General features: G+C 52.7%; 1 protein-coding gene and 1 long non-coding RNA gene across 3 annotated transcripts; one reads left to right on the forward strand and one right to left on the reverse strand.

Annotated features, from left to right (window-relative positions):
- Positions 1–908: 908 nt before the first annotated feature.
- SIGLEC10 (sialic acid binding Ig like lectin 10) lies at positions 909–8,804 on the reverse strand. 2 transcript variants are annotated; one of them, XM_063701572.1, is made up of 11 exons: positions 8,449–8,546; positions 7,986–8,369; positions 7,570–7,854; positions 7,214–7,261; positions 6,804–7,073; positions 6,474–6,521; positions 6,087–6,344; positions 5,729–6,013; positions 5,327–5,420; positions 4,620–4,731; positions 909–2,268 (listed from the first exon to the last, which is right to left on the reverse strand). In XM_063701572.1, the coding sequence occupies exons 1-11, from the start codon at positions 8,483–8,485 to the stop codon at positions 1,996–1,998; spliced, it is 2,094 nt and encodes a 697-aa protein (XP_063557642.1). In that variant the 5' UTR covers positions 8,486–8,546; the 3' UTR covers positions 909–1,995. The 2 variants fall into 2 exon arrangements, with proteins under 2 accessions (XP_063557642.1, XP_063557643.1); XM_063701573.1 differs by lacking the exon at positions 5,729–6,013 and having other exon boundaries at positions 8,449–8,804.
- Positions 7,047–9,098, forward strand: LOC115931662 (uncharacterized). Its single transcript, XR_004068108.3, has 2 exons — positions 7,047–7,634; positions 8,036–9,098. It is a non-coding gene; the product is annotated as an uncharacterized lncRNA (long non-coding RNA).
- Positions 9,099–11,186: the final 2,088 nt, after the last annotated feature.

The following is an 11,186-nucleotide window of genomic DNA, read 5'->3' on the forward strand; positions in this document are numbered from 1 at the left end:
GAAAATAACTGCAATGTGTAAAGGAATGAGCATGGTTGGGCACCACACTGAAATTTGAATTTCATCTCCTTCCCGGGGGCCCCAGAAGAGTCTTCTTCTTCGGACTTTTTCCCCAAGCATTTAAATGTAAAAACATTTCTAGCTTGCAGGTGGTATGAAAATAGGCAGCAGGCTGGAGGTGACTGAGGAGCCTATCTAGCCATTTTTTTTTTTTAAACAGAGTCTCGCTCTGTTGCACAGGCTGGAGTGCAGTGGCGCCATCTCGGCTCACTGCAACCTCGGCCTCCTGGGTTCAAGCAAATCTTCTGCCTCAGCCTCCCAAGTAGCTGGGACTACAGTTGCACACCACCACGCCCAGCTAATTTTTGTATTTTTAGTAGAGGCGGGGTTTTACCATGTTGGCCAGGCTGGTCTCAAACTCCTGGCCTCAAGCGATCCATCAGCCTCAGCCTCCCAAAGTGCTGGGATTACAGGCGTGAGCCACTGCGCCTGGCTGTATCTAGTCATCTTTAAAGGCCCTCCCATCTCTGAGAACCCATGAAACTGCGCAGTCCTCTGGACTGGAGCTGGGGTGTGTCAAAGGCAAATCTTTGCCTGCCTTCTCAGAACACCATATTCAGAGAAGGCCATTCAGGACAGATTTGTCAGGCTGTTCCGAATGCCCAGGTCTGGGATGAGATAGCCTATCCATGGAGGATTTTTATTTTTTCGAGACAGGGTCTCACTCTGTTGCTCAGGCTGGAGTGCAGTGGTGTGATCTTGGCTCACCACAGCCTCTGCTTCCTGGGTTCAAGTGATCCTCCTGCGTCTGCCTCCCAAGTAGCTGTGTTACAAGAAAGGGGTCCTGATCTAGACCCCTCAAGAGAGGGTTCTTGGATCTCACACAAGAAATAATTCAAGGCGAGGCGGTAAGGTGAAAGCAAGTTTATTAAGAAAGTAAAGGAACAAAAGAATGGCTACTCCATAGACAAGAGCAGCTCCTAGAGCTGCTGGTTGCCCACTTTTATGGTTATTTCTTGCTTATTTGCTAAACAAGGGGTGGATTATTCATTCCTCCCCCTTTTGGGACATATCGGGTAACTTCCTGACGTTGCCATGGCATTTGTAAACTGTCATGGTGCTGTCAGGAGTGTAGCAGTGACGACGACCAGAGGTCACTCTCGTGGCCAGCTTGGTTTTGGTGGGATTTGGTTGGCTTCTTTACTGCAATCTGTTTTATCAGCAAAGTCTTTATGACCTGTATCTTGTACCGACCTCCTGTCTCATCCTGTGACTTAGAATGCCTCCACTGTCTGAGAATGCAGCCCAGTAGGTCTCAGCCTCATTTTATTCAGCTCCTATTCCAGATGGAGTTGCTCTGGTTTAAATGTCTGACAGCTGGGACTACAGGCACACACCACCAAGCCCAGCTATGTTTTGTATTTTTTGTAGAGTTGGGGTTTCACCATGTTGCCCAGGCTGGTCTAGAACTCCTGGGCTCAAGCAATCCACCCACCTTAGCCTCCCAAAGTGCTGGGATTACAGACACCCAACCCATTTGGAGGATTTTTTTTTTTTGAGATGGAGTCTCGCTTTGTTGCCCAGGCTGGCGTGCAATGGTGTGATCTTGGCTCACTGCAACCTCCGTCTCCCAGGTTCAAGTGATTCTCCTGCCTCAGCTTCCCAAGTAGCTAGGATTACAGGCGCCTGCCACCATGCCCAGCTAATTTTTGTATTTTTAGTAGAGACAGGGTTTCACCAAGTTGGCCAGGCTGGTCTCGAACTCCCGACCTCAGGCGATCTGCCCGCCTCAACCTCCCAAAGTGCTGGGATTACAGGCGTGAGCCACTGTGCCCTGGCCAGATGTTTTTTTAAAAAAGAGAGAGAAAGAGAGAAAGAGAGAGAGAAAGAGAGAGAGAGAGAGGGAGAGAAGGAAACTTTGCACTCTGTTATCGTCAACCTCTTACTCTACCTTCCTCCCTAGCCGAAGTCCCAGTCCTAAAGCCTAAGAGACCCTCATTGGAACTTGACTTCTGCATAATCCGCCTGGGTGCCCTTGGGCATCCGGGCCTCAGGCCTGGGTCTGACGCCTGGGAAGTTGAGCGTGGCATAATGGAGCTCCTCTTGGCTCTCCTGGGATTCTGGGGCTTGAGTGGATGATTTGGGTTCTGGGAAACTGGGCAACTGATACTGCTTTTTCTGGTTCTTCTTTGATTCTGGGGAGGGAGCACCTGGTGGAAGAGGAGTCCGAGGACTGTTTGGTGTGGCTTTCTGATTCCGCTTCTGAGCCTGAGGGAAGAACCACCATCCTTCATTCATTCATTCAGCAAATATTTGAGCACTTACCACGTGGCGGGCACTGATTTACAGCACAGAGTGAAACTAAGTCCCTGCCCTTGCCTTGCTGAGCTTGCATTCCATCTTGGAAGGAGGAACAGACAATAATTAGCAAAAGTACAATGACTGGTAAGTGACAAATGCCATCAAGAAATTTGAGCACCTTTAGAAGGCAGCGAAAGGGAGGGTGGGATGACTGTTTAATAGGTCATCCAGGGAATTTCAAGACCAGCCTGGCCAACATAGCGAAACCCTGTCTCTACCACAAATACAAAAATTAGCCGGGCGTGGTGACACATGGCTGTGGTCCCAGCTACTCAGGAGGCTGAGGCAGGAAAATCACTTGAACCTGAGAGGTGAAGGTTGTAGTGAGCTGAGACTGCGCCACTGCACTCCAGCCCGGACAACAGAGACAAAATCTGTTTCAAAAAAATAATTGATAGCCGGGTGCGGTGGTTCACACCTGTAATCCCAGCACTTTGGGAGGCTGAGGCGGGTGGATCACCTGAGGTCAGGAGTTTGAGACCAGCCTGATCAACATGGTGAAACCCCGTCTCTACTAAAAATACAAAAATTAGGGGGGCATGGTGGTGGATGCCTGTAATCCCAGCTACTCAGGAGGCTGAGGCAGATGAATCGCTTGAACCAGGAGGTGGAGGTTGCAGTGAGCCGAGATCTTGCCACTGCACTCCAGCCTAGACAACAACAGTGAAATCCCATCTCAAAAAATAAAATAAAATAAAAATAAATAAAATAAAGAATAGCATGCATGCACGGAGAGAAAGACTGGAGGGGGTGAGAACGGAAGCAGAGAAGGCATGCAGAAGGGGCCAGTGGTGCCCGGGGCGGGGGTGGGGGGTGTTGATGCATGGCTTGTAGTAGTGAGGGAAGAGTAGGGAGAACTGGCTTGGTTGTATTTTGAAGGGAATTTGCTGATGGATTGGTTGTGGGGTGATAGAGAAGAGAGGAGTGAAACATGATTCTAAAGCTTTAGACTTGGCTGGGAAAATGTGGTGTTATTTGCTAAGATGGGGATAGAGATGGAGCATAAATGGTGGAATTAGTCTTTTTTTTTTTTTAGATGAAGTTTCGCTCTTGTTGCCCAGGCTGGAGTGCAGTGGCATGATCTCACTGCAACCTCCACCTCCTGGGTTCAAGTGATTCTCCTGCCTCAGCCTCCCGAGTAGCTGTGATTACAGGTGCCCACCACCATGCCCAGGTAATTTGTTGTATGTTTAGTAGAGATGGGGTTTCACCATGTTGAACACGCTGCTCTTAAACTTTTGACCTCAGGCAATCCACCCACCTCGGCCTCCCAGAGTGCTGGGATTACAGGTGTGAGCCAGCATGCGTGGCCTTTTTTTTTTTTGAGACAGGGTCTCACTCTGTCACCCAGGCTGCAGTGCATGGTGTAATCATGGCTCACTGTAGCCTCCAACTCCCAGGCTCAAGAGATCCTCCCACCTCAGCCTCCCAAGTAGCTGGGACAATAGGCATGCACCACCACACCCGGCTACTTTTTTATTTTTTTTTGTAGAGAAGAGGTCTCACTATGTTTCTCAGGCTGGGGAATTATCTTAAGTTGGTTTTGGACAGGCTAAGTTTGATGTGCTGGTTAGACACCCACATGGAGATGCTGCATAGACAGTCTGCTGTTCAGGGAAGGAGCCACGAGATACAATTTTGCAGTCATCAGCATAAGATATAACATCTTAATAATTTCCGGAATTTACAGAGTATTACCCAGGGGCCAGGTGATATTCTGAATATTTTATTATACAAGTACAATATATTTAACACCCAGCATCATCTTAGGAGGTGGCCGCTAGTATTATCTCCATGTTACAGCTAAAGAAATTGAGGCACAGAGAAGTTAAGACACTTGTTTCATGACACAGTGATGACAGCAGGATTTGAACCCATGCAGGCTGATTTCAGACCCCCTGTGCTGAATCCCTAGGATGTACAGCCTCCCGATGATACACATAATTGTTAAGCAGTTAAGTGTAGTCATGTCAATGGTGGCAGTAATAATGGAACAATGGCTACAGATTGAGAAAGTGCATGCATTCTAATCCTCAAACCAACTCTCAAAGGAGACAGAGGAAGAAATGAAGGCTCAGAGGGGGTGAGTGACGTGGCTGAGTTCTCGTAGCTAGTAAGTGTCAGCCAGGATTTGAATTCAGAACTATCGTTGGTGCTTTTCCCACCTTGATGTCCCTAAGACAAGGGGTGCAAAAGTCAGAAAGTGGGATGTCAGCTTTAGAGAAGAGAAAAAGCAGAAGCATGGCCCAGACACTCACCAGGGGGCCGGCCTTCGGGACCACATTGATGTAATCCAGGATCGTGCTGTGCCGGGAGAACCTGGGCCTCGGGGTTTCTGTCTGAGTCCGTCTCTTCGGTAGAATCTTCATGCTGAGGAAATGAACCCACCTGTTTGTGCCCTGCTGCACCTCCCTGTGACAGACTGCCACGTTTACTACCTGAGACCGTCACTACGACAGTGACTACTGTTACCACTTGAGACCGTCATTATGAGACTGAAAGGAGGACAAAGGTAGAAATGACAACTTAAGACAAAAGAAATTATTTTAAAGGAAGGGGTCAGGGGAAGAAGAAGAGGGTTCCCTGCTACTAGTGAGCCAGGGCAGCTGTCTGAGCCTCTACAGCCCTTCGTATTTATTGGGTAGAAAGAGCAGGGAGCAGGAGGTAACAATTGGTCAGCTGTTTAATTGATCACAGGTTCATATTATTACTAACAAGCTTCAGCTGTGCCTAATTACAAGCAACACTTCGCTTGGGGCGTGACTGCCCTCAGCATTCCCTCTGGGAAGCAGACGCAGTTTGTCAGTTGGACAACATTCTGCATTTATGAGAACAGTTTGCTGTTTACTCATGTAACCTCCAGAGGTATACTGCGTTGATCACGACCTTCACTCTTTCGGCCTGCAACACCTCCCCTCTTCCTGGGTCCAGGCCCCAGACCCCACCACGCCTCCTCTTAACCTACATGAACAGGGCCAGGCAGAGGAAAAGAAGAGCCATGATGCCGATTCCCAGAAACGCTCCGTTGGAGAATGCCGTTGAGATGAGTCCCTTCTTATCTGCACACGGAGAGGGCAAGGTGAGCATTTCCCATCCTCGCAGGGCTCACGAAGCCCGCTCATCACTCGGCATTAAGGCTTCCGGTTCCCATGGCGGACATTGTATCTGCAACCCCTCTGTTTACTTTTAGGAAACCCTGCCACACCCCGGCCCAGGTGTTAGGACTTCCCATTGTGTTTTCCTGTCTACATACAGATGCCACGGGTCTGCTGTGTCCCTCCAAGCTCCTGCTCCAACCACAGGACCCTACTCTTTGCCCCACTCAGCTTCTCCTCCAAGAACCTTGGCATCCAGGCGGCCCCCTAACCTGGCAGCTGCAGGATGGATCCACTCTGGGCCCCACGGACGTTCCAGGCCTCACAGCTGAGCCTGAGGCCAGAGCTGAGCCCTCCGTGGAGGCTCAGGGAGCTGTTGGCCCAGGGCCCGGCTGAGCTGGGGGTGACCTCGAAGGAGTCCTGGCTGCTGTTCCCCTCCAGCAGCTCCTCCCCAAGCCACCAGCGCAGAGAGGGAGCCGGGCTGGCTTGGGAGGAGCAGCTGCAGTGCAGACCCTCAGCCTCCCAGGAGCAGGAGGGGCCCAGCAGCTTCGGGGGGTCTGAGGGGAGGGAGGACAGGACTCAGCAGGGGCCCCTTCCTGGGACCCAGGTGCCCCCCTTTCCCCCACTCACAGTGCACGGAGAGGCTGAGAGAGACGTGCTGGGAGCCCAGTGGGTGCTGAGCGTGGCAGGTGAACTCTCCTTCGTGCTCCACTTGAACCCGAGGCAGCTCCAGGACCCCGGGGTCTGAGGGCTGGGAGGGGCTCAGAACCTGTCCCCTCTGGGTCCAGCTCAGCCTGGCTGGGGGGCTGCTGTGTGTGACACAGACCAGGCACAGGCTTTGGCCCTCCAGTACTGGGAGAGACGTGCCGTTCCCAAGGTTTTCCAGGACTAGGGAAGGAAGAGGCAGAATCGATGAGCAGCTCAGGGCTCAGGGACCCTCCTGCGTGGGGACCCTCCAGACTCCTGGGCCCCCAATTCGGCACTGAGAGGCCCTGGCTCCTCTGTCCCCTTTCCTACCTGTCCTGTTTGCTTGGGAAACCATCACTCTCAGGTTCTCTGGAGGATCTGAAATGGAGACAGGGGACTGGCTCTAGACGGACCAGGGGCTTCCCTCTGGGTAAAGGGAACCATCCTGGACACTGAGGTGGGGGAAGTGGGTGGGATAGAAGGGCAGTGCAGAATCACCCACTGAGTCCCAGACACAAACTGCATGAGGGTCTACACAGGTAAGAAGGTCGATCTCCGAGGCCTGGGGCTCCAGGCCCCCTCAGCTCTGGGACCCTGAGCCCAGCCCCTGTATCCCTCTGCCCTCCCAATGGACTCCAGGCCTCTGCTGGGCACACTCACACTGCACAGAGAGGTCCAGGGCTCGCTGCTGGGAGCCAAGCCTGTTCTCCGCTCGGCAGGTGTAGCGCCCTGAATCCCCAGCCTTCACCCCGGGCAGCTCCAGCCCCAGGGTTCTGGGGCCCCAGGGATGGGACGAGGAGAGGACTCTGTTCTGCAGGACCCAGCTCAGTGTGGCAGGGGGCTGGCTGTCAGCAGCACAGAGGAGCCGCAGGAACTGGCCTTTTTGGGCTTCCAGGTATGGGACATTTCCCTGGGGCTGGGGCTCCAGGGCTGGAGTGGGAAGAAAAAAAAAAGAGAGAAAGGGAGGGAGAAAGAGAGAAGGGGTACAGGGAGGAGCACATCCCCTCATCCCCTGAAGCCTTTTCATCTAAAGACAACTGGCCCAGCCCCAGCCCGACGGCCCTCAGTACCTGGCATGTTGTCACGTGAAATGCTGATAACAAGGTCTCTGGGGGCATCTGCAACAAGATTGTGAGCTGGCTTCAGGGAGAGACAATTTGTTCCTCACACCTGGAAAAAACTCCCTCAGGGAAAAGAAAGTGGGACTATCCCGGGAAGACAAGTGACAACCAGCGCCAGGGCTCACGTGTGTGGACCAGACGCCATTCCCATCCCTCTCCCAGGGCTGAGCCGGCATCCTGGGACCCCACAGCTTCCTCTCCCTGGATGCTCCTGAGCTGGGAGCCGCTCACTGTCCCGCTGGGCTCCTCCACCTCCCCACCCACCGGGGCTGTCTGCACGCCCCACCCTCCCAGGCCACACTCACAGGCCACACGGAGTCGGACGGTCCTCTGTGCGCTCACACCCTTTCTGGAGAAGTCCACATGGCAGGTGAGGTCGGTGTCGTGGTCCTGGGGGCTGGGTGTGAAGCTGAGCACTGAGAAGTGGGAGGTCGTTGGTTTGGTTCCTTGGGAGGAGAGGGCAGCCCCCGTCCAGGAGAAAGAAGGGGCTGGACATTCCTCAAAGGCCCAGTTAAACACACAGATGACCGTCACCGGCTGCCCGGGCTCCAGGGTCTCGGGGATGTAGACATCAGGCTTCTGAGTCAGGGCTGGGACAGAGACCGGGGTGGGGAATTCTTGTGCTGCAGGGGTCCCTGAGAGCCCTCTCTGCTCAGCCCATAGCCTGTCCCCAGGGTCCCTCCCCAGTGTGACAGGCAGGGGTTCCCACCCCATTCCATACCTGTTACTTTTAGAAAGAACCCATCGTTCATGAAATTATATCTCACATAGCTTCCTCTCTCCACCCGAAAGAAGTACTGTGACTCATCCTGCATCTGCGCGTCTCTGATCACCAAGGAGCAGTTCCCCTTGGCGGGATCCCCAGTGAGCTGGAATCGGCCCCGGGTGCTCATTTCCACCTCTCGACTCTGGTGGTTTGTGGCCACAGGAGCACCCTTGGTTGTCTCAGTCACTGCTTTGAACCAGTAGCCATAAGCTGGGGTAGACCCTGTCCAGTCCTGTCGGGGGTAGGAGAAAGAGCAGGGCACAGAGATGCACAGGCCCTCCGGCACCATCACCGACTCCTGCACTCGTATCCAGAATCTCCCATCCATAGCCTGGGACCCTGTGGGGAGACAGAGGCTCAACCTGCAACCCCAGCCTTAGCTCCGCCCCAGGTCCTTTCCGGCCCTTGGCCCACTCACCGCCCAGCAGCGAGGACAGCAGCAGTGGCAGTAGCATCTCCGCATAGGAGGCGCAGGACCTGCCTGAGACAGGCCTGTTCTCTGGTCGTGCTGTGAGTGGCTCAGGGCTCTTGGCAGAAGGGGAAGCCGAAGGCGGAAGCTGAGCCCTGGGGCCTGATGCATGAAATGAACTTCAGACGCTGAGCTCACAGAACTCCTTTGCCTTCCCCCACACTCTCCAGCCCACCTTGCCCAGTTGTCCTCTGGGTCTCCTGGGGGCCCAGCCTGGCCTTGGGCTTGTTGAGCTGGTCCTTCCAGAGCTCCCTGTGTAGGAGGAGAGGGCAGGCTTGTGTCTATCCTGGGGGCCTGGCTGGGGGTGGGGTAGTGGGGTGGGGGCTCTCCCTCTGGGCCCTGGGTCATCGGAAAAGCAGAAGTGAGAAGTCCACAGTGAGCTGCCCTTATCTGGGCCACTGGTGGAGGTGGTGGGTACAGGGGAAAGGACCGTTACTGGAGGGGGCTGGTCTTGTCAGGTAAAATGCAGGATGCCTGGTTAAAGCTTTCACAGAAAATATAAAGTATTTTATTTTATGTTTTTTGGTATAAGTATGTCCGAAATGCTGCATGGGATATACTTATACCAGAAAGCAAAATAAATTTATCTGAAATTCAAATTAATTAATTAATTTATTTATTTATTTTGAGACAGAGTCTCACTCTGTCACCCAGGCTGCAGTGCAGTGGTGCAATCTCTGCTTACTGCAACCTCCACCTCCCAGGCTGAAGCGATTCTCCTGCCTCAGCCTCCTGAGTCTGGGCTTACAGGCACGCACCACCACGCCAAGCTAATTTTTGTATTTTTAGTAAAGGTGGGGTTTCACCATGTTGGCAGGGCTGGTTTTGAACTCCTGACCTCAAATGATCCACCTGTCTTGACCTCCCAAAGTGCTGAGATTACAGGTGTGAACCACCGCACCTGGCCTAAAATTCAAATTTAACTGAGCATGTTGAATTTCTTTTTTTCTAAATCTGGCCACCGTAGGGTGGTGTCAGCCCCACCTCTTCATGCTTCCTGGTGAGCTCACTGACCCTTGGTCCCCAGAAGCAGTCTCCTGCCCCAACCAGGCCCTAGTCCACTTCCCAGTCTCCCTTCCTCCTCTGTCATTCAGTTGGGACACCCACTGGGATTAGAACACATATGCCCAAAGCTAATGCTGATGGGAAGAGTTTGAGGAAAGGCGGGAGTGAGGGGCAGAGTGGGGGAAACAGACTAGGGAAGGGGTAATTTGCAATGAATGGAGTAAACTCTACAAGATGTTTTCCCCTCACTGAGCTCTTCCTGAAATGACTCTGTTTGGGTCACACCGAAACACAGAACTCATCCTTCAACCTCCACACACCTTGGGTATCAAGCACTGAGCTTTAGGGGGACTTGGAGGTGAATCCTCCATGGTGAGTCAGCTCCGGGGCCCCAGGTTAGCAAATGAAGATTCTTAGAAACAGGAAAGTACAGAAGGTCCCCTAAATGAACTGGATGCTGGACAGACATTCAGGATGGGACCTGGGGAAGGAGTGGTCAGCTCTTCCTGGTGGAGGGAAGTCAGGAGAGGCCTCCTGGAGGAGATGACCCAGCCTCTGCCCTGTCCTGGTTCTTTCATCCATGGCATTTTTGTTTTTTTGTTTTTGAGACAAGGTCTTGCTCTGTTGCCCAGGCTGGAGTGCAGTGGTGTGATCATGGCTCACTGCAGCCTCCATCTTCTGGGCTCAAGCGATCCTCCCACCTCAGCCTCCCAACTAGCCGGGACTATAGGCACACACCACCACGCCCAGATAATTTTTGATTTTTTTGGATAATTTTTGTAGAGACAGAGGTTTTTGTTTGTTTGTTTGTTTTTGTTTTTTGAGATGGAGTTTCCCTCTTGTTGCCCAGGCTGGAGTGCAGTAGCATGATCTTGGCTCACTGCAACCTCCACCTCCGGGGTTCAAGCGATTCTCCTGCCTCAGCCTCCCAAGTAGCTGGGACTACAGACATGCGCCACCATGCCTGGCTGATTTTGTATTTTTAGAAAAGATGGGGTTTCTTCATGTTGTTCAGGCTGGTCTCGAACTCCTGACCTCAGGTGATCCACCCGCCTCGGCCTCCCAAAGTGCTGGGATTACAGGTGTGAGCCACTGCACCTTGCTGAGACAGAGTTTCACCATGTTGGCCAGGCTGGTCTTGAACTCCTGGGCTCCAGTGATCCTCCCGCCTCGGCCTCCCAAAGTGCTGGGACTGCAGGTGTGCGCCACGGCCTCATCCACTGTATCAGTCGCTTGAGCTGCTGTAACAGCATGCCCCAGACAGAGGGGCTGAAACAACAACATTGACTTCCTCACAGTTCTGGGGCTAGACGTCCAAAACCAAGGTGTGGTTCCTTCTGAGGCTTCTGCCTGGCTTGCAGATGCCACTTCTCCCTGTGTTCTCACACAGCTGTTCCCCTGTGGGTGTCTGTTTCCTCAACTCCTGCTCTTATAAGAACTTACAAGAACTCAAGTCATATTGGACTAGGCCCAACTCTAGTCCAAATGAGTGACCTCATTTCAGTCGGCCCTCAGTATGCACAGGTCCCACATCCCGGAATTCAACCACCTGCCCACCACGGCATTTAAATACAAAACCAACAAAAGCCAACATAACCATAAAAAACAGCATGAATTAAAAATACAGCATAACAACTATTTACACCTCATTACACTGTATTAGGTGTGATAAGTAACCTAGA

This window comes from Gorilla gorilla, chromosome 20, assembly GCF_029281585.2.
Source record: "Gorilla gorilla gorilla isolate KB3781 chromosome 20, NHGRI_mGorGor1-v2.1_pri, whole genome shotgun sequence".
Classification (NCBI taxonomy): Eukaryota; Metazoa; Chordata; class Mammalia; order Primates; family Hominidae; genus Gorilla; species Gorilla gorilla.

What these genes read in the sequence shown, in the direction of transcription:
- SIGLEC10 (XM_063701572.1), bottom strand. Translation starts at nt 8,485, where the DNA reads ATGCTACTGCCACTGCTGCTGTCCTCGCTGCTGGGCG. An exon ending in GTTCTTTCTAAAAGTAACAG is followed by an intron (nt 7,855 to 7,985) that starts GTATGGAATGGG and finishes TCTCTGTCCCAG; the next exon opens with CCCTGACTCAGAAGCCTGAT. An exon ending in CGTCCGACTCCGTGTGGCCT is followed by an intron (nt 7,262 to 7,569) that starts GTGAGTGTGGCC and finishes ATCTTGTTGCAG; the next exon opens with ATGCCCCCAGAGACCTTGTT.